The following is a 26,837-nucleotide window of genomic DNA, read 5'->3' on the forward strand; positions in this document are numbered from 1 at the left end:
TCATCTGAGAGATGCAAATCAAAATGACAATGCAGTACCATCTCACACCTGTCAGAATAGCTATCAACAACAAATCTACAAATGACAAGTGCTGGTGAGGATGCGGAGAAAAAGGAACCCTCCTGTACTTCTGGTGGGAATGCAGACTGGTGTAGCCACTGTGGAGAACAGTATGGAGTTTCTTCAAAAAACTAAAAATGGAACTCCCATTTGACCCAGTGATCCCACTTCTAGGAATATATCCCAAGAAACTAGAAACACCAATCAGAAAGGATATATGCACCCCTATGTTCATAGCAGCACAATTCACCATAGCTAAGATTTGGAAACAGCCTACATGCCCATCAGCAGATGAGTGGATTAGAAAACTATGATATGTCTACACAATGGAATACTATGCTGCTATAAAAAAGAAGGAATTCTTACCATTTGCAACAGCATGGATGGACCTGGAGAGCATTATGTTAAGTGAAATAAGCCAGGCAATGAAAGAAAAATACCACTCATTTATGGAATATAATGAACAACATAAACTGATGAACAAAAACAGATCCAGAGACAGAGAAGCATCGATCAGACCATCAAACCTCAGAGGGAAGGCAGGGGAGGGTGGGGGTAAGGGGTAGAGATCAACCAAAGGACTTGTACACATACATATAAGCCTAACCAATGGACACAGACAACAGGGGGTGAGGGCATGAGTGGGGTGGGGTGGGGGAGACAATGGGGGGACAAGGACACATATGTAATACCTTAATCAATAAAGAGAGAGAAAAAGACCTTCAAGCTGGCAAGATTTTTTTTAATGGATCTTCTCATTTGAACAAAGTAAGATTCAGTTATTGTGAGGATTCAGTTAAATGTCATTCTCACTTATTCATTAATTCAATTAGTAAACATGTATTGTGTGTTTACTAGATGAATAGGTAATTTGTTAGAAATTAGTGATGCAGCCCTGACTGGTTTGGCTCAGTGGATAGAGCGTCAGCCTGTGGACTGAAGGATCCCAGGTTCGATTCCAGTCAAGGGCATGTACCTTGGTTGCGGGCACATCCCCAATAGCGGGTATGCAGGAGGCAGCTGATTGATGTTTCTCTCTCATCGATGTTTCTCTCTCATCGATGTTTCTCTCTCATCGATGTTTCTAACTCTCTATCCCTCTCCTTTCCTCTCTGTAAAAAATCAATAAGATATATTTTTAAAAAATGAAGGTAGTTAAAGGGACCTTTGGGACAGCATGAAATGTAACAGCATCCACATCACAGGGGTACCAGAAGGAGAAGAGAGAGAGCAAGGGATCAAAACCTATTTGAAGAAATAATGATCAAAAACTTCCCTAATCTGATGAAGGAAAAAGACACACATGTCCAGGAAGTGGAGAGAGTCTCAAACAAGATGAACTCAAAGAGGCCTACAACAAGACAAATCATACTTAAAATGGCAAATGTTAAAGACAAAGATAATCTTAAAAGCTGCAAGAGAAAGACAATTATCTACAAGGGAGCTCCCATAAGACTGTCAGCTAATCTTTCATCAAAAACAGTTTAGCCTAGAAGGGACTGGAATGAAATGTTCAAAATGATAAAAAGCAAGGACCTAAAACCAAAATGAATTTACCCAGCAAGGCTATCATTTAAAATTGGAGAAATAAAGAGCTTCCCAACAAGGAAAAGCTAAAGGGTTGGTTAGTTACCACCAAAGCAGTATTATAAGAAATGTTAAAGGGCCTGCTTGGAAAAGGAGGAGGAGGAGGAGGAGGAAGAAGAGGAGGAGGAAGAGGAGGAGGAGAAAAAGGAGGAAGAGGAGGAGGAGAAAAATAGAGGAATCTAGTTAAAAGAATAAATGCATGCCTGTCAATAATCACTTTAAATGTAAATGGTTTACATGCTCCAATTAAACGACATAGGGTAGCTGAATGGATAAAAAAACAAGACCTGTATATATGCTGTCTACAAGAGACCCACCTCAGAATGAAAGATATACACAGACTAAAGTAAAGGGATGGAAAAAGATATTTCATGCAAATGGAAAGGAAAAAAAAAAGATGGGGTAGCAATATATATATTTGACAAAATAGACTTTAAAACAAAAGCCATATAGTAAGAGACAAAGAAGGACACTACATAATGATAAAGGGAGCAATCAAACAAGAGGATATAATCCTTGTAAACATTTATGCACCCAAAGGAGCACCTGAATATGTAAAGCAAATCTTGATGGACATAAAAGGAGAGATGGACAGTAATACAGTTGCAGTAGGGGATTTTAACACCCCATTGACATCAATGGATGGATCTTCCAGGCAGAAAATCAGCAAGGAAATAGTTTCCTTAAATCAGATGGATTTAAGTGATATATTCAGAGCAGCAGAATATACATTCTTTTCAAGTGCACATCGAATATTTTCTAGAATAGACCACATGTTAGGACACAAAACGAGTCTCAAATTAAGAAGATTGAAATCATATCAAGCATCTCTCTAACCTTAATGATATGAATCTAGAAATCAACCACAAGAAAAAAAACTGAGGAAACACACAAAGTCATGGAGGCTAAATAACATGTTACTCAACAATGAATGGGTTAACAGTGAGATCAAGGAAGAAATCAGAAGATACCTTGAAACAAATGATAATGATAATACAACAACCCTAAATCAGTGGGATACAATGAAAGCAGTCTTAAGAGGGAAATTCATAGAATTACAGATCTACCTTAGGAAATAAGAAAAGTCTCAAATAAACAATCTGACTTTACACTTAAAGGATCTAGAAAAAGAACAAACAAAGCCCACAGTGAGTAGCAGGAAGGAAATAATAAAAATCAGAGCAGAAATAAGTAAAATAGAGTCCAAACAAACCAATAACAAAGATCAATGAAACCAAGATCTGTTTTTTTTTTAAAGATAAGCAAGATTGACAAATTTTTAATGAGACTCATCAAGAAAAAAGAGCATCCAAATAAATAAAAGCAGGAATGAAAGAGAAGTACCAACTGATACTAAAGAGATGCTAAGGGTCATAAGAAAATACTATGAACAACTATATGCCAACAAATTGAACAACCTTTTTTTAAAATATATTTTATTGATTTTTTTAAAGAGAGGAAGAGAGAGGGATAGAGTCAGAAACATCGATGAGAGAGAAACATCGATCAGCTGCCTCCTGCACGCCCCCTACTAGGGATGTGCCTGCAACCAAGATACATGCCCTTGACCGGAATTGAATCTGGGACCCTTCAGTCCGCAGGCTGACGCTCTATCCACTGAGCCAAACCCGTTAGGACAAATTGGACAATCTTGACAAAACAGATAAATTCCTAGAAACATACAATCTTCCACAGCTGAATCAGGAAGAATCAGAGAATCTGAATAGACAGATTACAACTAGTGAAATTGAATCAGTAATTTAAAAACTCCTAACAAAATTTTTGAACTGGACTAAATTCATAGGCAAATTTTATCAAACACAGGAAAAAAGATCTAACACCTATCCTTCTCAAACTATCCCAAAAACTTCAAGAGGAGGGAAGGCCCCCAAGCTCATTTTACAAGTCAACATTATCCTAATTCCAAAACCAGATAAAGATACTACAAAGAAAGAAAATTATGGGCCAATATCCCTGTTGAACATAGATGCTAAAATCCTTAACAAAACATTAGCAAACAATCCAGTAATACATTAAAAAGATCATACATTATGATTAAGTGGGATTTATTCCAGGGATGCAACATTGGTACAATATCTGCAAATCAATAAACTTGATATACCACATAAACAGAATGAAGGTTCAAAACCTCATGATCATATCAATAGATGCAGAAAAAGCACTTGAGGTTTTAGATATATTTCTATACATATACTTATACCTCTATCCAAAGCATAATATAACAACATAATGATGATTCCATTCACTATACATGAAAATATTAGAAGTTTCATCTAACTTGAAAAATTATTTCAGCATTGTAGTAGTTGAAAGAACACACACACAAAAAATAAGCCAGAAGACAAAAGCACAAATCAGGGATCTTGCCATAATCAACTTCCAACGTTATATCCTCAATTCAGGACACATTCTACATTCTTTTCTTTAGCTACATTTTTTCTAAAATTGTAAATCATGTACAACTATCAGCCTGAGGCACTATATAAATAATTGAAAAAATTTTAATTTATTTTACTCCTAAAACAGTAAAATATATCAATACATTTAATAAAAGTTTCCCCAAAATCTAGAAAACAAGTGTTCTGATTGACTTCCAGGTAATTAAAAACATTAAGCCATTCAGTCATCTCAAGGTATCCTATTCTATGAGTTATATGTGTTATCCAGGTTAATTTTCAAGTTTTTGTAATTGTACACCTGAAACTTTGCCACTAACTCTAAATTACCCTTTTTTGTTATTGGAGGACAGGAAGTTTGACATATACAGTGCACTGACTGAGATAGACTACAATATTAAATTATCTTAGTTATATGAGACCTATATATTGTATTTTTACTTGCATATATTGTGTTTGTATATATAGTATGTATATATGAAATTCACAGATGCACAATGGTGACAATTTAAAGATGATTTTATTGTTAATAAAGGCTTAATACCTAAAACGGAATAGAGTCCTTCACAAGATAAATTAACCAGGGAAATATGCCAATTTTGACTTCATTTCCATCCTATTGAATGGCTGCATTCATTCTCTTTAAATTTAAAGCTCTTCATTCTACTGTTCCTCAACACTCTATATAGAATTACAGCTTGCTTTTCACCTATCTTTTAACAGTTTAACATAGATGGCTGGAACAAGTCCATTGTTCCAATTGTATGTAGCTTAAAAAGCTCTGCAGTATTTTACTCTTTTCATTGTATCTGGCTTCCTTGAGTGCTCTGCTCACTGCATTTTACTTGTACTCTCTCTGTTTTCTAAATCCATTTATGCCTATTCTTTCTGAGACACTTGTTTGTCTGGGAGCTCAAATTGACTTCTCCCCATTCTATTTCCTTAACTAAAAATGCACCATTAAGGTTGATTGAACTCTTTTAAAGCACTTCATAAAAAATGAAAGGCCATAAGAAAGTAGGCTACCATTGTTTGTAAATACCTGTTTTCAGCCAAATTGATAGTAATAAGAAATAATTGGAAACTTTAAAATGTTATTGATATATTTTTACAGATTAGTCTTTTTTTGTTGTTCTTGAGAAACATACTTGTAAAACATTCGGAGTAAAGGCGGGTTGAGGAGCAGCATTATGTTATAATTAAAGATGGAACAAATAGAGCCAAACTACTAAAATTATCTGAAACATTTTCTAAAAAATATAATGTTTTACTATAAGCATGATATACAGATCTATACCTTTTAAACCACATGACCTTATTTTTTTTCTATATAAGATATAGATACTGTTATTTAAAAATAAATATAACCATAAATGGTTTATATAACCATAATTGGTTTACAAAAATAGTTAAGGTCATCACTAACCTTTTCTCTTATTTGTAATGTTTAATAATGGAACTCTGCTAGTATAAAAGATTTTTAAACAAATTGGAAGTTAATTAGAATTATAATATTAAAAACCAGATGTAAATGTAGAATATTATTTGTAAAAGTATTGCACATAAATTTTTATTTTAATGTTTGATCAAAATGTCATTAATTTAAATAAGTTACTAAACTATATTATCCCAAAGGACTTTTATTCGGAGCATATAGAAATACGTTTATTTTTAATGATATAATATAAGGAAAAAATATATTCTAATTTTTAAATGAGCATTTCAGAATCACAGGTATTTTATATGGAAAATAATGATGTTAATGAATTGACTTTTTGTTTTACCTAAAAGAGCATATAGTTAAGGTAAGGCCTAATAAATAGAACATAAATGGTAAATAATTTTATTTCAGGTAATTAACAGTTTCAAAGCTACTTCTTTCTAAGTTCCTTTGAATGTAGCATTTTCAGGTTATAGCATTTCATGTTTTTGCCAAAAAGTCATTCATTTTATTTTAATTAGAAGGAAAAATAATTATCAAAATAAAATTTTAAAATAAAAATGTACAAATTAGATCTGAGAAATGTCTTTTGAGTAGTCTACAAATCAATTGTATTCACAAATGAAAAAAGGAGTAAGAATAGAATAGTATAATTCATATATTTATAAGATTAAAAATTGTAAAAATAATATATTACTAATAAAATAACGGTGTGCTTCTGGCTGTCAGCAAACTAAAATTGCAATTTGGTATAGGTTTTCTTTAAAAATATTTCAATAATGGAGAAAAGTGCAGAGAGGAACAGGGAAGGTAATTAAGTACTACAGCATGAGTAACAGTAAGATCTAATGTTTTAAAACATTAAACACTTCTCATAATGTATGATACTTATGAATAAGCAGTGAAATGCCATGTTACTTAAATATAAGGATTACTTTAAAACTAAATATAAGGATTACTTTAAAAGTCATGGGTGCCTGCAAGCACACACAAAAATCTGTTCACAACCATAGTTGATTTTGTATCAACAGTCAGAGAAATCCAGAACTATAAAAATAGAAGTAAATAAAGTTCTTATTGAACAATTAATTATAGTCCTTCATATATTAAAATCAGAAGATTACTCTGGCATCATCTATATTCAATTCAGCATAGTAAGCTCCTAATCTGTAGTTAAAGTGCCCTAATTTTTTAGCTTTCCATGTTGTTTATAGAATTGTCCTTGAATTTAGAACAAGTCAAATAATCATGTATATGCCTGCATGCAAAAGAAATCTATCAAAATATTTACTGGGAATAAAATACTAATTTTACTGTAGAAATTTTCCCTAAATACACCAGAAGAAAGTGAATAGCTTACAGTTTTTACATACACTAGGGCTCTACAACAGCTGCTTAATGGCACATTAGTAAGAGTCAAATGTCAATTTACTTGTAATAACTGTAAGTCAATGAATTTAGAGTTAAAAAAATCTAGGATTTGGTGTGATATCTGCTCTTTTCCTTTTAAAGCCAATCCTATATAATAAAAGGCTAATATGCAAATTGTTCCCTCGACTGGGAGTTCGGGAGTTCATCCAGGGGGTGGGGGCAGCCAGCCAACTGCCCTCGGCTCCTCCCTCTGGATGGCCCCACCCCGATCGACCTCCCCACCCCGATTAGGGGTGGGGCCAGCTGGACCCCACCTGTGCATGAATTCATGCACCAGCCTCTAGTTTATCTATAAATAGAGACATTTCACATCTACTTCATATGGTTGTTATTGGGATAAACCATGTTAAAACATGGACTAGTGGTTTGTAGATTTAAAGCACTACCTGTCTATTTTGTTGCAATAAGTTGTGAAGTGTGTTACAAATAATTTATACTATAACTTAAAATTTTAGTCTGGGACTTACTTAAACAATTTAGAGCAAATCTAAAGTCACTCCTACAAAAGCATCCCTCTTATTCAAGTATATTTTCATTGGTTTTATTGAACAAGAAAGGGTGAAGTTCTAGCTATTGTTTTATGAACTACACATAACCAATGGCTAAACCTATCTAGGTATTCCCAGAGGAGTATGTTGTATATTATGTCAGTATCATCTGCCATCAGAATGACTGTGCTAAATTATGTTAGTAATCACCCCTTATAAATTATTTTATATAAATATTTATATTAGTAAATTATTCCACAGAAATTATTTATTGTATATTTATATTAAAATATTTCTAAGGTTGGGTTTGTGTCTGTTTTCTATACCTAGCAATACTTAAATACATGTTTATTATTATTCTTAGTATGACTATCAAATTATATATTTCAAATTAATTTATCTTCAAGGAGAAATTCAGATGTGTTTTAAAATTTTTGAAATAAGATATCTCAAAATTCAATAATGTGTACATAAGAATGAAATTATAGATCTGAAATATATTATAAATTAATAGGAAAAATAGTTTAAAAAAATGTCAAATGTTAAGTGGGTGCTGGATAATGAGTTGTTTTTTTCCTGCTTTGTACTTTTCTATTCTTGTAAAATTTTCTCCAGTGAAAACCTGTTACATTTATTTGTCTCACCCAGATTTTTATTTTAAAAAATACATTTTATTATAAAAGTAAAATATATTTGGTATTTCATTTATACATTATCATAAAAGAAAAAAAAAGGCAGATGATGCCCAGTTGGTAACAAATAGTGAACAGCAGACCCTTATCACTACACAGTAATGTAGGCAGTTGTCAAACCTAAAGGGCAACAAAGACATCTTCTGGACATCTTAAGAACTGCACAGTTGTTTTTTAAACAAAGGATCTTATTTCTACCTAAGAATAATAGTTTTTTAAAAACGACACATTAAGAAGTGTAAAATCAATTTGTATTAGGTTTGAAATTTTAAATATTACATGATTTAATTACAAACATACAGCCTTTAAAGAAGAAAAGATACAAAGTTGTTGCATACACATTGAAATTTGTTTCCAAAATATCTTTAAAACTATTTCCAGATAAATTAAAAAATACAAATATTTTAGTAAATTTAATTTATTTTCATGTAAAGAACATAAAATAGTATGAAAACTATATGCAATGTTGAACCAATACTTGAAAAATTTAAAGAGAATACGTCTGAATCATGGAGCTCATTTATATTAAAATCTGATTGGTAATTTAGTCATTAATTAATTTGAAGAACTGTATTTAACAAACAAGCACATTGAATATCATATTTGATTTGTGATATGTGCTAGTACTATGCAATGTGATATTTTAGAAAAATTATTTCCAGTGAAATATAATTATTAAGGGTCCAAATTTTAAATGTCTATTCAGTTTGAACATGTTCTTTTTAGCCTAAAACTGTTTGTAAAATTATAACACTATAGGCAATTAACAAATTTTGTATATGAAATAGCACTCAGTTATTCTTAGAGCATGAATGACTGGTTGAACTCACAATTAGCCACCTTCAGGAAGCGCTAGCTATTGATGTCCAGGTTTGCCTCTAAACAATTCTTTGAACAAACCCAGTTTGAGGATTTTTTTTCCAAGTATAGTCCTAAAAAAACTAATCTGTGATTCAACTAGTTAAACTCAACTTGCTTTAGTAATAGTTGTATTTGGTAAGAACTATATGCTTTAGTTTAAGGTAACTCCAAATGAACAAATATTTTACAAATGAAAGTATGCTTATTTCCTAAAATTACATTTCTTAGTATCTTCATATGATAGGCCACAATGAGATTTTATAACTAAAGGTTTCCAATACCAGGACTAAATATTTGAGCCTTTTGACTTTTATGTCACTTGTATCTTTTTAAATTGTTGTATGATATAATAATTAATAATTTTTTCTAATATAGAAATTTAAACAAATAATTAAGATAACCATAAAGAAAGTTTAAGAGAGAGCCAGTGTGGCTCAGTGGTTGAACATCGACCCATGAACCAGGAGGTGATGGTTTGATTCCCTGTCAGGGCACATGCCCAAGGTGTGGGCTGGATCCTCAGTAGGAGGTGTGCAGGAGGCAGCCGAGCCATGATTTTCTCTCACTGATGTTTCTATTTCTCTCTCCCTCTCCCTTCCTCTCTGAAATCAATAAAAAAATATTTTTAAAAAGTTAGTAAGTGAAATTCACTAAGGGTGACAAAGATTACCTTCATATGAAACTGAAGTGCTTTAGTAACATAAGTAACATGATTATCTTTTTTTCCCCCCACTGACATTGTCTGCTAGTTTTTGCACAACTACTAAACAGAAAGAGGTTTCTTGGTGTATGTTCATTTCTCTTTAGGTAGTGCCATTCTATTTGATCTTGGGAAGTGTCTGCCAGGAATTCTGTCAGAAATAAAATATTTGAGTCAAATAATGGTGACAATTTCTTAATGGATCAGCTAACTTAAGATAATTCTGCAGTAAATAATTTCTGTATTTTATATGTGTAAAGTTCAAAAAGATATAAAAGAGAAAATGACCCTAATTTTTGGCTATCTAAAAATTGGGTTATCCTGAGGACTCAATGGGACATGAATGGGAAGTCAGTACAGCAAGAGCGAGGCCTAAGCTAGATCTGCTGCTGAGTAGGTCCCTCTATGACCTAGAGCTTCGCTACCAAGAGGTTGGTAGACAGGTAACTATTGGAAATCAAGGCAAACAGGTTTTGAGCAGCAGAGTGAGTTCTTAATGAGACGTAGCAGGCTCTTAGGCATTGAGCTGGCCTCTAGGGCTAGAGTCCAGAAGGGAGGAAGGGCAAATAGGAACTATAAGGAGAGATTTGAAGAATTTACAAAATTCTCAGTCTTTGTGATTTCAGAGAGTTGAAATTATTGTTTAAAACATAAGTGAACTGCTTTGCATATTCAGTGAGTAGAAGTGACTTGGGAGAGAATACAATTAAAAGTAGTTCCCATGTAATTATTTCAGTTTTCCCTCACAAAAGTACTAGGTGAGCACTCCTCTACCTTGATAGCCATTCTAACTAAGCCTTTTTGAATTATGATGCAAATATACTGGACTTCAGGAAAGATTTTGTGAATGTGGAATAAGAAGTCTATGCTATGTGATAGTTTTTCTCAGTTCTCAGAATGAAAATGCAATAGTATATAACAATATTTCCTATTTTTATACACGACTTGCAGATTTAAGAAAGTTTTTTTAATGATGAGAAATTATATTAAAGCACAGAATAGCTTTACCTTCCCTCATCTTGGTTGCTTTGGTACATTTGTGCAGTTGGAGATGCCATATTCTGATGTGATAAAAGAGACGGAGAGAGATTTATTCCTCTGAGTTGACGAAAAGCTATTTCTGCATGGATGCTCCGAGGATTATTTGTCAGAATTCCTGCATTCTTGGTTTTTTTGTCTGAAATTAGGAGTTATGAAACAATAGATACATTAAGTAATAAAATAAATGATAAAAATTTGTCCTTCAGCTGAATGTATGCGACACAGATTTCATAAAATGAATTAAAATTTTTAATAAATATAGAATTGGAATATATTTTTAGCACTTAATACTGCTTAATTCTCTGAGCTAGTGAATCAATTTGATCCTTTCTAGCTTTTTTTAAGTTGAATTTATTGGGGTTACATTGGTCAATAAAATATATAGGTTACAAGTGTACAGTTCTACAGTACATCATCCGCACGTTGCATTGTGTGCTCACCATCCTAAGTCTAGTCTCCTTCCATCACCATTCATTCCATTTATCCTCTTCAATCTGCCCTCTATAGGTAATTTTTAAGAATATAAATATCCAAAGCTGTGTACTATAATAGATGTATAGATAAAGTGACCATAATTCTAAAAATAAATACTGACAAAGCATCCTATATAATAAAAGGCTAATATGCAAATAGACCGAATGGCAGAACAACTGGACAACCGAACAACTGGTCACTGTGACATGCACTGACCATCAGGGGGTGTACATGGAACATGGTGGGTGTTGGCCATGGTGGGATGGTGGAGCAGGTGAGCAGGGACACCTTACCAAGGCAGGGCACCGGTCGCTGTCATCAAGGCAAGCCTCTGGTGGTTACTGAAAATTCTTTGCTTGCACCTGCTGCCAGCATCGGCCCTGCTGGCACCCACAGCTGATGCTGGAGCTACCACTTGTACCCGCTGCCGGCACCTGGCGCCAATCCCAATTGCTCAGCGCTATCAACGGGTGTGAGCAGTGGCTGCCAGCCCTGATCGCCCCTGAGGGCTTCTCCACCTCCCCCTGCTCCTGAGGGGCTTCAGGGCAGCAGCCACCGCTCACACCCACTGACGGCACTGGCCCTACTCGCACCCACTGCTGGCACTGGCCCCAATTGCTCTGTGCCGTCAGCAGGTGCGAGTGGGGCTGGTACCGTCAGTGTGTGGGAGTGGTGGCAGTGGGAGTGGGGCTTCCAGCAGAGAGGGGACTGGGGGCCATGGCAGGAGGGGCCGGGCAGGGGCGTGGAGGATGGGCTGAAACTCAACTCTGTGCCCACGGCAGCCTCTCAACCCACAGTTCCTTTCAAGGTGCACAAATTCATGCACTAGGCCCCTAGTAGAATATAAGAAAGAAATCATAGGATCTTTCCAGAAAATCCTAAAAAATAGTTGCACAACCAATCTTGAAGAAAGGTATCTGAGAAGGAAGTTATGGAGATGAATCCAGGGTTGAACTAATGCCATATATATTGACTAGAGGCCCAGTGCATGAAATCCGTGCACTCGGGTGGCGGGGGGTCCTCTAGCCCAGCCTGAGCCCTGTCACAGTCAGACATCCCTAGCACTGCTGTGTAGGTGGGAGAGACTCCTGCCACCACCATTGTGCTCGCCAGCCATGAGCCCAGTGCTCCCCCTGTGGGAGTACACTGACCACCAGGGGGCACCTCCTGTGTTGAGCGTCTGCCCCCTGGTGGTCAGTGCACATCATAGCGATTGGTCATTCCGCCATTTGGTCAATTTGCATATTAGCCTTTTATTATATAGGATGACTTTCCTGAAGATCGCATTATCTTGTTAAGGAGCCTAATAATTTGGTACATCCAGTTTTACAGATAGCTCTATTTACTGGATAAAAGCATAAACATTCTGATTATGATTAAAACCTTGAAACCATAAGTATGTAGAAGTATAAAAAATAAATTTAAAATAATATCAGAATAAATTATGTTGGGTTTCTTTTAACTGAGTTTTCTTTAAAAATGATCACATAGAACAATCTGTTATTCTCAGCAGGCTCTTAGATCTTTTTACAGTTATTGTCATGTTCAGTTTTATTGTCCAACAGTGACCTGAGCAATGTGGGATATTAAAAGCAATGGAAGAGATGAGCCCCTCAGAGAAGGAGCAGCTAATCCCACTTTCACCAAATGGTTGCCAGTGAAGATCTGGAATTAGGGGAAAGATCTGACCTAAGCCTGAATTAAAATGTACATAATAGAATGAACCATTTCCATGCCCTGTCCTTGTAGCATACTTTCTCCTTTAGAGCTCTACCTCTTAAAATTCTACACTAGTATTGTCTCCATGAATATTTGGTTTATGGTTTCAAGGATAAAGTCTGATCTTTTCTTTCTAAGATATCTTTCAAACCACATGAGTCTTATTCTCAATATTTTTAAACCTCTATTTTCTACTTTTAGCAGGATGACTAATGAACTGGTTTTAGTTGTCATTTGCTATAAAATATACAAAATTAAGTAAAAACTTTGAAAAGAAATATCAGGAAATAATTGTGCAAGTATCACAATGTTCGAATTGCAAGCAAATGTTTAGTTACAGCATATTAATAGTTGAGCAGAACCAAAAAATACTACAGACTTATTTGAAATCAGAATGGCCAGATGAAACATGCAATTTTAAAATGTAAATTTAAAACATGCAATTTTAAGTAGTAATTGAAATTAGACAGAGTTTTGTTTCAAATGAAGTGGGTTTTGTTATTTGTTTGTTTGTTGAATATTCACTTTGACACTCTGTCAAAATACCTTCAACTTCAGGAGTTAAAGTGAAGTCAGATCCCAAGTAATGGCTAAATCCACCAGGCAGAATTATATTTGTTATCTTTATGGGAGAAGCTTTCACTTGGCCAAATGGTCCACCATCCATAGGAGCGTTGGCAACAGGAATAAACTATGTAATAAAATAAAAACAATTAAGAACCCTCAACTCCAAAACTCAAGTCAATAGGTTTAGTTCTACCACAAGCCCCACTTGATAATAAAATTTTTTTAGGTTATGACTTATATACTTGTCTAAACTCAGAGTTAGTAAGAGGCAAAATCTGTTAAGAGGTCTTTGGGCCGAAACCGGTTTGGCTCAGTGGATAGAGCGTCGGCCTGCGGACTGAAGGGTCCCTGGTTCGATTCCGGTCAAGGGCATGTACATTGGTTGCGGGCATGACCCCGGTGGGGGGTGTGCAGGAGGCAGCTGGTCGATGTTTCTCTCTCATCGATGTTTCTGGTTCTCTGTCCCTCTCCCTTCCTCTCTGTAAGGAATCAATAAAATATATTTAAAAAAAAAAAAAAAAAAAGAGGTCTTTGGGTCTTTAACTTCCCACAGAACACTATGTTCTGTCTTTTCAGATGCATTGTATTCATCACTAGAATCCAATGTGATGGCACCGACCCCTTTCCAAAAGATCTTCACAAGGAAAATGTAGAATTAAGAAAATAAAAATTAAGCCTTTTCTCTTTGTAATGTTTGTTCTTTTTATCTGAACAGAAACTTTTGGACAGTAGAAGTTATATCTTCTGCATCTTCATATCCTCACAATATCTCATCAGAAGCCTTGCAGTGAATTAGTTTTTTAAAAATAAACAAATAAAATGAGGACTAAGAAAAGTATCTTATAACAATCATTTGTAATGATTGTGCTCCCTCTCTAAATAGTGTTTACCTTTTAAGTTAGTTGAGGATTAAGAGGCTTTTGAAAGAATTTCAGAATCCTATATATAGAAGAGGTAATATGCATATTGACCCTCACACCCTCACAAGATGGCTGCCTATGAGCAGCCTGGCAGGGGGGTTAGTGAGGGACGACCAAACGACTGAACAAACAGGCTGCATGGGGCGACCAGGCTGGCAGGTGGGTTAGTGAGGGACAACCAAACGACTGAACAGCAGGCTGCATGGGGCAACCAGGCCGGCAGGGGGAGGGGGCAGTTGGGGGCAACCAGGTCGGCAGAGGGGGAAGTTGGGGGTGACCAGGCTGGCAGGGGGGGCAGTAAGAGGCAACCAGGCCAGTGGTGGGGGCTAGTTAGGGGCAACCAGGCCAGTGGGTGTAGTTGGGGGCAACCAGGCTGGCAGGGGGGGGGCAGTTGGGGGCAATTAGGCTGGAAGGGGGCAGTTGGGAGTGACCAGGTCAGCAGTGGGGGCAGTAAGGGGTGACCAGGCTGGCAGGAGGGGGGGGGCAGTCAGGAGCAACCAGGCCGGCAGGGAGGGGGCAGTTGGAGGTAACCTGGCCGGCAGCGGGGGGCAGTTAGGGGTGACCAGGCCATCAGGGGGGCAGTTAGGGGCGATCAGGTCGGCACACAGAGGCAGTGAGGGACGATCAGGCCATTGCGGGGGGGGGGGGGGAGGAGGGCAGTTAGGGGTGACCAGGCAAGCAGGCAGGTGAGCGATTAGGAGCCAGTGGTCCAGGATTGTGAGAGGGATGTCCAACTGCCGGTTTAGGCCCGATCCCTGGGATCGGACCTAAACTGGCAGTTGGACATTCCCCAAGGGGTTCCTGATTGTAGAGGGTACAGGCTGGGCTGAGGGGACCACCCCCCCCCATGCACAGATTTTGTGCACCGGGCCTCTAGTCAGTAAATAGAGAAGGGAGACTTGGTTTCCCTAGAAATTTGTGCTTGCTGTGTCTTCATTAAGACTGATCCTGTTTATACTTTTTAAAATGTAAATTCTGAATATATGACAATTTATTTAGAGACATAGGCTTTTGCATTTGTATAAAATAACCAATTTTCTTCATATTTCAGTGAGTGTTGTTAAGAATGCAGCTTTGTAATGAATACTAAGACATCAGGGCTTTTACTAAAGCTGGCAAGTCCCAAATTCCCTAAACTAATTCCTTTCTGGGGCTCTCTCCCATTACTAACCTAGAATGTTGTAAAATTTTCTTCTGAAACCAAAGCACCAAAAATGTGTTGATTTAAAGGACAATTTTAGATTTCATTTATTCCTTCTTTATTTGCTGTTAAAAAAGAAGGAACAGCAGCAATTTCAACAAAGAAAAATATAAAGATAACTAATAAACTTCAAAAGTATTCTGTCTCCTAAACAGCTAAAAGAAATAATGGCTCAATTTTGTTCTAGCCATGAAAATAAAAAAATATATTATTGAATCTTAAAATAGGTTTCCCTAGAATAAAGACATCAAATATCCCATTTATATTACTGACCATGTGTTGATAAATTTTAAAAAATTAAATTAAATGCTTACTTATAGAATAAGTTGACATATATAAGAACTTAATTTTTATATATGGCTCTAATTCAAATGGCAAAATAGGTATCTAGAATCACTCAAGACAACATCATAGCATAGTAATGGGAAAATGAGTTCACTATATGAGAAATAGAAAAGAATAGGCAACAAGTAAACCCTTTAGTGAAATAATCATCATTGACTAAAATTTGAGTTTATGTAATTTTTCTACTATATTAAGTCAATTAATAATATATATGGAAATTCATGATCTTTAAAGTTATGCCGAGTGATATCATTATATGTAATTTACTGAATTTATATGTAATTATATGTAATTTTTCAAATTCGGTCAACATTACCTTGAAATAGGATTTATAAATTTTAATGTGATGATTTTTATAGGTCTCTCACTGGAGCCTTCCACATATATGGTGTGGTAGGCAGAAAATCCATCCCCCATAAAAATGTCCACACCCTAATCTCCAAAACCTGTGACTACATTACCTTACAGGGTAAAAAAGACTTTTCAGGTGTAATTAAATTAAGGATTTTGAAATGGGTAGATTATCCTGGTTTATCTAGGTAGGCCCAATACAATTATAAGATTGTATTTGGTCCTTATAAGAGGGAGGCAGGAGGGTCAGAGTGAAAGAAGATGTAATTTAATGATGGAATCAGAGGTCAAAGTGATGCCATTGTTGGAAGAGGGCCATGAGCCTCTAGAAGTTTGAAAAGACAAAGAACAAATTCTCTCCTAGAGCTTTCAGAAGGAGTGCAGCCCTGCCAATACTTTTGATTTTTAGCTCAGTAAGACTGATTTTTTGGACTTTTGGCCTTCAGAACTGTAAGGTAAAAAGATTGAGTTGTTTCAAGTCACTAAATCTAAGGTAATTTGTTATATCAAGAATAGGAAATCAAAGTTTTCCAGTCCTGGAAGCAAGTAGTGACTTGCTCCAAAAATATGAAATAGAGAAAGGGAAAGGAGGCCTAAATCACTGAAATGAATTTTACTTGATTATTTGTTGTGCTTTGAAAGACTGGAACTTGTGACAGTAATTTCAGTAGATGACATTAGATCATTCTCTTTCTTAGATATACCATACAGATTAGTAATGAAGATTTTTTTCACAAAACATAGTTTTTAGAAAAAATTTTTGGAGATATAACCCACAAATGAACCAGTTTCCTTGGTCTAATCTAGCTAATCTTTATTAATATTGTACACCTTAAGTCTCACAGGCCTCCATAGCTACTTTGACCTATAATAGAATCTTATTGGTTATTTAAAAAAGTCAAGGTTAATAAAAATGTCAGGGAATAATTAAGAATTATATATATAATTCATATTTCTCTTTAAAAATTTTAAAGCGTAAAATACATGCACTCAACAATGTTTTGATGAAGGTCCAAGGTCGTCTCTATAAGCAAGAGTCCCTTGATTGGTACTTTATCCGATTGCTCTTGGATAAATCACATGTAAGGTTTTGCTTACAATGTCTAATTTTGGTTTCTTTAAAGTAGCAAGAATTTAAAAGACATCTGGAGAAAATTTGAAAACAAGAATCTGTCTAGATTTAAAAAAGAATTTTCCCACATATTTTGTCTGAATCTATAATTTTCTCTCATATTTTGCATTTCCCCCTCCGAACCTAATTTGACATTGTGTGTGTGTATGTGTGTGTCTGTGTGTGAGCTTTGTTGACCTTCCAAAGTATCCTGTTTGGTTTTCATAGAAACAGAGAAATAATAATTTAAAATTTGCATTTATAGTATATCTGCTTATTTAAAATAAGAGAACATTAAATTTTGAAAACACACATAGCCAACTCTTGAAAAATCTGTGAATCTGTTACTGAAAGCTGAAATGGACTGGAGAGGAGTATAGCACATTCAGTGTGCTCTGAGATTTAGTTTGTTTTACAGAGGGAATAGAGAGAGTTGGGTATTCTAAGTGAAAGCATCTATAGTAAGTCATATCTCTTTCCTCAACATAACTTTTAGAAGTAATCTTTGTTTGCTAAGGTCTATGCTCTCTGGCTTTCACTTACATTAAAGGTTCACTTACCTTCTCACTGCCCCTCTCCCACCAACAATACTAACCAGTCCAGGTCTTCATAATCTCCTTCTTGGATTATTTTAAAAGCCTTTTAACTGGTTTCCCTGTCTCTAGCCTCTTCTTCCTAAATCCTTGCAAAAGCATTGCTTTAATCATGCTGCTTCTTAAAAATATATATATATATCATAGCTTTTCTGTGTTAAATTTAGTCTTTGGAGGATGGTCAATGATAGAATTTCCTTATGATATGCTTTGGTGGCTTCTCTCTCTAATTTCTTTTCTCCCATTTTTAGGAAAGAATACCTTTTTAGGGTTCATAGGTAAAGGCCCATTTTTTTTGCCAATATACAGAAAAAATATATACATCTCTCTTGTTAGATGAACTACAGTCCAGAGAGCTGTGGTTAGAATTCCTTCCTTCCCTTCCTATCTGCTAAGTGGAAGGAGTTTTGCTAGTTTCTGTTTAAAAGACTAGAGGCCCGGTGCATGAAATTTGTGCACTGGTGGGGGGGGGGGGGTTCCTCAGCAAGGCCTGTGCCCTGTCGAAGTCCAGGACCCCTTGCTCCTTACCGCCTGCCTGCAGTGGAGGCAGGAGCGGCTCCCACCACCGCTACTGCACTCGCCAGCCATGAGCCCAACTTCTGGCTGAGTAGCGATTCCCTTGTGGGAGCACACTGACCACCAGGGGGAAGCTCCTGCATTGAGTGTCTGCCCCCTGGTGATCAGTGCATGTCATAGCAACCGGTCATTCCGCTGGTCATTCTGACATTTGGTTGATTTGCATATTAGGGTTTTATTATATAGGATATGTTGTAGTTTCTTACCTTAGAGCATTATCAGACATATTGAGAAAGAGGCACACATCTACACTAATAAAAGAGAAACATGCAAATTAACCATCACTCTGCTATGCCCAGCAGCCAATCAGGAGGGAATATGCAAATTAAAAGAAGAAAGATGGTGGTTGCCCAGCTGCTCCAGGCACCTGCTATGAGAGGGAGGGCGGGGGCGAAGGTATCTATAGGAGTGGCACTTTGGCCGCAGCAAAGAGGAAGACTGCAGACTCCAGCCTGAGTCTGCAGCAAAGACAAAGAAGACAGACTCTGACGAGTCTGCAGCAAAGGCGGCAGACTCCAGCCGGAGCGAAGGCCTGGGTCCTAGGTGCTGGAGGAAAACCGGTGCTGGAAGCCAAGGGAAGGAAGGCATATTGCATGAATCTCTTCATGCAATGGGCCTCTAGTTTTAAATAATTAGCTTTATGTCAAAATATGTTATTAGAAAAAGGAGCTCCCCTGGCTTGTGAGTAGTGTGTGTGTGTGTGTGTGTGTGTGTGTGTGTGTGTGTGTGTGTGTGTTTAGTGCTCTATTCACCAGATCAAGCCTTTGATAATAATCACTGAAAAGATACTAAATAATCTACAAAAACATCATGGCCTAGGTTTAAATATTTAAGTAAAAATGCACAAGATAGAATTTTTTTTTTACTAATAATGTATATATTTTAAAAGAAAAAGTATAAATAATATATTACCGAATTTTTCTTTGCTTGTAGTTCAGAGAAGTGAAATTCAGCTTTCGCCCTATCATCTGAATTCACAGGAATTCCATCTAACATCTGTAAGTTAGGTAGTCGAAATATGAGCACATGGCGATGTACCATTTTTCTAGAAATCTGATTAAAGATAAAAATAAATTATTTCTTAAGAAAATCTTTTATTTCAAATGTTAACTTTTATAGAGAAGGAAGTTTAGCATGGACAACAAAGAGGTAGATGATACAAATATGAGCTCCCTTTTGGAAAGATTTCTCAATTCCCTGTTATGCTAAATGAAAGTTAGAACTTTTCTTTTTTCTAACCAAGGCTACCATTTGGAGGCTTAGTCTCTTTTTTAGAGTACAACTATAATAATAAAAGTGTAATATGCTAATTAGACTAGACAGCCAAACAACCTTCTGGACGTCCTTCCGGATGAAGCCGGGTCTGTGAGGGCTGAGCCCCTTGCACGAATTTTGTGCATCGGGCCTCTAGTATATAATATTGTTCATTAATTCCAGGCAATCCACCTCAGGAATAGGATCCTATATAATAAAGAGGTAATATGCAAATTGACCTTCACACCATCACAAGATGGCTGCCTATGACCAGGCTGGCAGGGGGGGTTAGTGAGGGACGACCAAACGACTGAACAAACAGGCTGCATGGGGTGACCAGGCCAGCAGGGGGGTTAGTGAGGGACTACCAAACGACTGAACAAGCAGGCAGTGTGGGGCTATCAGGCCAGTGGGGGGACCATGAGGGGCGACCAGGCCAGCAGGAGGGGCAGTAAGAGGTGACCAGGCCAGCAGGAGGGGAAGTTGGGGGCAACCAGGCCAGTGGGGGGTGCAGTTGGGAGTGACCAGGCTGGCCGGGGGGAAGTTGGGGGTGATTAGGCTGGCAGTGGGGGCAGTGAGGGGCAACTAGGCCAGCAGGGGGGCAGTTGGGAGTGACCAGGTTGGCAGGGGTGGCAGTTAGGGGCAATCAGACTGGCAGAGGGGGGCATTTGGGGGCGACCAGGCCAGCAGGGGGGGCAGTAAGGGGTGACCAGGCTGGCAGAGGGGGGGGGACAGTTAGGAGCAACCAGGCTGGCAGGGAGGGGGAAATTGGGGGCGACCTGGCCAGCAGTGGGGGGCAGTTAGGGTCAACCAGGCAAGCAGGTAGGTGAGCGATTAGGAGCCAGCGGTCCAGGATTGTGAGAAGGATATCTGACTGCCAGTCGGACATCCCCCAAGGGGTCCCAGATTGGAGAGGGTGCAGGCTGGGCTGATGGGACCCACCCCTCCCCCTGTGCATGAATTTCATGCACTGGGCCTCTAGTTATATTATAAAAGTTCACTTGTAAGTAATTAGTTTGAATCATATTTTCCAATAGGCACTCTCCAGTTTAATTCAATACACATCTATCACGTCATAGTACCAAACTACTCTTAAAAATATTTGCATATGAAGGTGTGTAGAAAGAGTTAACATAGTAGGCCTGAGGCTGTTATTTTTAGAAGGGTCTGCTTACAAGGATAGCTCTTGACTAATGTTTGGTACTTAGATTTTAGAAGTGTTCCCACCATTCCTTAACTGAAAAGGATAGTTCACTGTACCTAGACTACTTATACAATAATATGATTTATGCTCAACCTGCTTTCCTTCTGAGATCCTGGAATTTTGGTATGTGATAGGCATAGGGTACCTATGCAACTAGCACCCAACAAAATTCTTTATTTATTTTTAAAATATATTTTATTGATTTCTCACAGAGAGGAAGAGAGAGGGACAGAGAGTTAGAAACATTGATGAGAGAGAAACATCGATCAGCTGCCTCCTGCACACACCCCACTGGGGATGTGCCTGCAACCAAGGCACATGCCCCCGACCGGAATCGAACCTGGGACCCTTGAGTTCGCAGGCCGACGCTCTATCCACTGAGCCAAACCGGTTTCGGCCAACCAAATTCTTGAGTGCTAAGTCTATTGGGATTCCCTGGGCAGAAACATAATGCACATGTTGCAGCATTTTTGTTGCTGAGTGAAGAGTATGTATTGTGTGACTCCTCACGGGAGAGAAATAGCATAAGGAAGGCTGCATATGGATTTCTCCAGACTCTGCCTGTGAAAGAGGAGTTTATCTCACCCACTGAACAAAGAAGTCAACAGTCTTGGTACTTGCCAAGATAAAATCTCTAGGTGTTTTCATAACTTCTTGGAAAAGCCACAACAATGTAAAAGGGGGACCTTGAAATCTATCTGGCAAGGGAACCTTGAAACCTATAGAGGGTAAAGGTATAAAACCCTTGATCCCCCACCAGCGGGGCACTCAGACAAGCTGAGCTGCTCACTTGTGCTTTGTGGCAAGTGTATTCTTAATAAATTCACTTGCTTTGCTTCCTTAATAAATCTGCTTGCTTGCCTAGACAGCATGACTCAGTGGTTGAGTGTTGACCCATGAACCAGGAGGTCACAGTTCGATTCCTGGTCAGGGCACATGCTGGGTTGTGGGCTCAATCCCCAGTGTAGGGCGTACGGGAGGCAGCTGATCAGTGGTTCTCTCTCATCATTGATGTTTCTATCTCTCCCTCTCATTTCCTCTCTGAAATCAATAAAAATACATTAAAAAAAAAGAACAGGAAAAACACTATATAGCAAAACTTTTAGGATGCTGCTAATGCAATATTTTGTAACCTAAAATTTATTCAGTTATAAGAAACATAAAAAATTAATGAGCTCGGCATCTACTTAAGCATTTTTTTTTAAAAGCAAATTCTAAGAAACTAAAAGAAAGAAATAATAAAGGGTGGAAATGAATGAAATAAAAAACAGAGAAATAATATATTTGATAAAACCAAAATATGGTTCTTTGAAAAGGGTGATACAATAGACAAACTTTTAATAAGTCTTGTAATAATAAAAGAAGAAAAAAACAAAAATCAAGAAACTTAGGTATAAAAAGATAACAAACAGATATAATGGAGATGTTTTAAATTCATGAGAGTACAATGATAACAATACATTTAAAATTCAGATGAAAAGGATAATTTTATAGAAAAATAAGACTGCTTAACACTGACTTTTGAAGAAATAGAAAACTAAATGACTAGATTTATAGTCATTGAAGAATTTGAATAAGTAGTTTAAATCTGCTTATTAAGCCCAGATGGTTTTAGACATAAGATTTAATTATCCTTCAAGAAACACGTGTTTTCTTCTAGATAAGCTAACTCACAGACTAGAAAAAGAGGGAGAATTCTACAATTAATTTCATGAAGCAAAAAAACCAGGTTTGATGAACTTGAAATGAATAGTATAAGAAGATAGAATTATAGGATACATTTACTTATTTCTATAGATACAAGATATGTATGCTACATTAAATCTTAGCAAATTAAATCTAGCAAAGTATAAACATAACTAAATAGTATTCATCCCAATAATTTTAGAGTGGTTAAGCACTAGAGTCTATTTTTTTAAATTTAATACGTTTTTATTGATTTCAGAGAGAGAGAGAGAGAGAAACATTAATGATGAGAGAATCATTGATTGGTTGCCTCCTGCAAGCTCCCCACTGGGAATCAAGCCTGTAACCCAGGCACGTGCCCTTGACTGGAATCAAACCTCGGACTCTTCAGTCTGCAAGCCGACACTTATCCACTGAGCCAAACTGGCTAGGGCAGCGCTGGAGTCTATTCATGTAATTTGCATATTGACAAATTAAAGAGAAAAACTGTGTTACCAACTAGTCAAAATCCAATACCATTTATAATAAACTGGAAAGGAATTGCCTTAAAATGTTGAAGGTTATCTACCTATAACCTAGAGCAAACATCTGATTTAACAGTGACAACTTAGACGCATTTTTTTGAAGTTAGTAACCTACTATAATTGCTTCTATTCAACACTGTACCAGAGGTCCTAGTCAGCACATCAAGAGAAGTAAAGAAAGTAAAAAAAACATAAGGATTGGAAAGAAATAATTGAGTCATTTATAGATAATATGATAGTCTACAGAGAAAATGCAACAGTTTACAATCCATTAGAACTAAGAATAGAGAGTTCAGCAAGGTTTCTCGATAAAGAATAATATGCAAAAATCAGAATTTCTATACTCCAGCAACAAACAATTAGAAAAATGTAAAAAGACATTGTTTAAAACAGCCATTAAAACAACAATAAATCTAATCAAAGATGATTAAAACCTTAAGGAGAAAATTAAAGGACATAAAAAATGTAGGGATATTTGTGTTTATGAATGGGAAGGATTAATGTTATAAATATTAGGAGAGACTACTTAATGTTATTTTTTAGTGGAAATAGATCCCTGATGTATCACTACTGGGCTCTCTCAATCATTTCACTTTTCCACTGGGGAAGTAGGGTGATTTAATAAATCTGGAAATAATAAATTGGGCTTGTTTAGTTCCCATCTTTCCTTTTGGAAAGAGCTCACTGTTGGGAGAATGCTTTCTGTTCCTTCAGAAAGTCCTCAGTCAAGTATTTTCTGCTAATGGATGATCATGATTGTCTATTTCTGGAATCTGTTAGCAGGCCCACTTGGCTTTCTCACTAAGCTAAGCAAAATATTTTCACCTCTCATCTGCCAATATCATATTTCTCAGTTTGTTATTAGGTGAATAATGGTGCTACTTATTAGATGCCTTCAATGACTCCAACAGGAAAGGTGGCAAATTTCTTACAAAATTAATTTAAACTCAATGCAATTCTAATTAAAATATCAAGATTCTCATATAACTTGAGAAGCTGTTTGCTAAAACTCATAGAAAGAGTAAAGGGCCAAGAATAGCCAAGACAGCCCTGACTGGTTTGGCTCAGTGGATAGAGTGTCAGACTGTGGACTGGGGGGTCCCAGGTTTGATTCTGGTCAAGGGCATATACCTTAGTTGCAGGCACATCCCCGGTGGGGCTTGTGCAGGAGGCAGCTGATCGATGTTTCTCTCTCATCGATGTTTCTAGCTCTCTACCCTCTCCCTTCCTCTCTGTAAAAAATCAATTAAAAAAAATACATCCTATCTAATAATAGACAAATATGCAAATTGACCATACCTCCGACACACCACAAGCTACGCCCACAAGCCACACCCACCATCCAATCAGAGCGAGTATGCAAATTAACCCAAACCAAGATGGCTACAGCCACAGAGAGCAAGGTTTCCTAGGTAACAGAGGAAGCCCAGCTTTCCTGCCCTTGCCAGGCCTAAGCCTCCACTCAAGCTACAAAGTTTCAATTATAGAAGGTAAACAAATTCAAACAAATGGCTGCAGAATGGAGCTTGAGAGAGCAGGCCAGGGTTGCCGCCGGCAACAGGGGAAGCAAAGCTTTCCGCACACCCTGGCCGGGCCCACCTGCTTAAGGCAACAAAGTTTCAATTATAGCCCCAACACAAATGGCTACCGGCCTCGGAGGGAGCCCCAGGCTTGGCTCCACTCCAGGCTACAAAGTTTCAATTGTAGAAGGTAAATAAATTCCAGATACCAGGGCCTCTGCTTGCGTTGCCAGGGGGCGTGGCCCACCTGCAAACCACCACAGGCCCCTCGCTCAGGCCACCCCACGCCCCAAGGGTACCCCATCCTGATCAGGGACACCCTTCAGGGCAAACCAGCTGGCCCCCACCCCTGTACCAGGCCTCTATCCTATCTAATAAAAGAGTACTATGCAGATTGATCATCACTGCAACACACAATATAGCTGCCCCCATGTGGTCAAAGATCCTGCCTGCATGTGGACACAAGATGGCCACCACAAGATGGCCAGCAGGAGAGGGCAGTTGGGAGGCACCCGGCCTGCAAGGGAGGGCAGTTGAGAAGGACCAGGCCTGCAAGGGAGGGCAGTTGGAGGTGATCAACCCTGCAGGAGAGGGCAGTTAGGGGTAACCAGGCTGGCAGAGGAGGGAAGTTGGGGGCAAACAGGCTGGCAGCAGAGTGGTTAGGGGGTGATCAGGCTGGCAGGCAGAAGCGGTTAGGGGCAATCAGGAAGGCAGGCAGGCAAGCAGTTGGGAGCCAGCAGTCCTGGATTGTGAGAGGGATGTCCGACTGCCTGTTTAGGCCCGATAAACGGGCAGTCGGACATCCCTTGAAGGGTCCCAGATTGGAGAGGGTACAGGCTGGGCTGAGGGACAACCCCCCTCCGTGCACGAATTTCGTGTACCGGGCCTCTAGTATATATATAATATATATAAAAGAATAGCCAAGACAGTGAAGAAAGAAAAACAGAAGGTGGAATAGAAGAAGTGCTTACTCTATCAGACATCAGGACTTAAAAGAAACTTTAGTAATGAAGACAGGGTAATATTGGTATACAGAAATTGGCAAATAGGCCAATGAATATAATGTAGAACCCTAAAACTGACCCTCATATATATGACAATGGAAGTTTATATTGGAACTAGATGAAAGAAGACACTAGTCAATAAATTGTGCTTGGAAAACTGTGAATACGTAAACAAAATTAATCCTTTCTCACTTTATCTAAAAATAAATTATATACAACTGTAAGTAAATTAACTAGTAAATTAGAAAAGCAACATACTCACTGGATTGCCATAAATTGTAAGCTCTCTGAGAGAAGAGATACCATCGAGTTTTTCCAGTTCTGCTATATCCTATTCAAAAGTAAGTAAGTTATTATTTGGTTAGATCCAATATCTTCAAATATACACTGATTTGAAACTAATTATATATAAGTGTTGGATTGCAGCTAGCTCATGATTGAATCTTATGAAGTGAGCTTGAGTGACAATATTCTGTATTACTGATTAAAGACAAGTCTGTGTAATATTGATTCCAAATACATGATTGGCAGAGATGACATTCTAACATGGAAAGAGGCCATATAGCAGCAGTTACAAGAAAAGACAACTTTTTTTTTTCTCAGAAAAGTTATGATCTATTCCAGGACTCTAATTATAGTTGATTAATTTCCTAGAGAATTGATTCAGAAGTGTGGAAAAGGTGAATCAGTCTAAACAATTTCAAATGTGTATATGCAATACAACCTTAACCATAAAGGAGCATGTGATACTGAGTGGACTGCATCCTGATATATTTGCTGGGAATATATGTAGTTGAAAAACGATTTCTCTAGTTGAATTACTTGCCTTCCCTAGGATTGGATAATTTCTTATTTATTTAACATTGGTGAAAGTTTGCAAATACTGTACATTTTAGTTTTTTGCACAGAAAGTTCCCAACAAGATAAATCCAAAGAGACCCACACTGAGACATATTGTAGCTAAATGACAAAAGTTAAAAATAAAGAGACAATCTGAAGAAGGCAAGAGAAAAATGAGTCACATAAAAGGAAACCCTATATAGCTATCGGCTGATTTCTCATTAGCAACT

At 37.4% G+C, this 26,837-nt stretch overlaps 1 protein-coding gene across 1 annotated transcript in view; it reads right to left on the reverse strand.

Annotated features, from left to right (window-relative positions):
- Positions 1 to 9,652: 9,652 nt before the first annotated feature.
- LRRC9 (leucine rich repeat containing 9) overlaps positions 9,653 to 26,837 on the reverse strand; it is a 95,403-nt gene continuing 78,218 nt past the window's right edge. Inside the window, exons 29-33 of the mRNA XM_054715482.1 lie at positions 26,030 to 26,098; positions 19,488 to 19,628; positions 13,458 to 13,602; positions 10,686 to 10,854; positions 9,653 to 9,828 (exon numbers count right to left, since the gene is read on the reverse strand). Of these exons, the coding sequence (XP_054571457.1) occupies positions 9,771 to 9,828; positions 10,686 to 10,854; positions 13,458 to 13,602; positions 19,488 to 19,628; positions 26,030 to 26,098 (582 nt within the window). The 3' untranslated portion in view covers positions 9,653 to 9,770. The remainder of the gene's footprint in view (positions 9,829 to 10,685; positions 10,855 to 13,457; positions 13,603 to 19,487; positions 19,629 to 26,029; positions 26,099 to 26,837) is intronic.

This window comes from Eptesicus fuscus, chromosome 5 (assembly GCF_027574615.1).
Source record: "Eptesicus fuscus isolate TK198812 chromosome 5, DD_ASM_mEF_20220401, whole genome shotgun sequence".
Taxonomy (NCBI): Eukaryota; Metazoa; Chordata; class Mammalia; order Chiroptera; family Vespertilionidae; genus Eptesicus; species Eptesicus fuscus.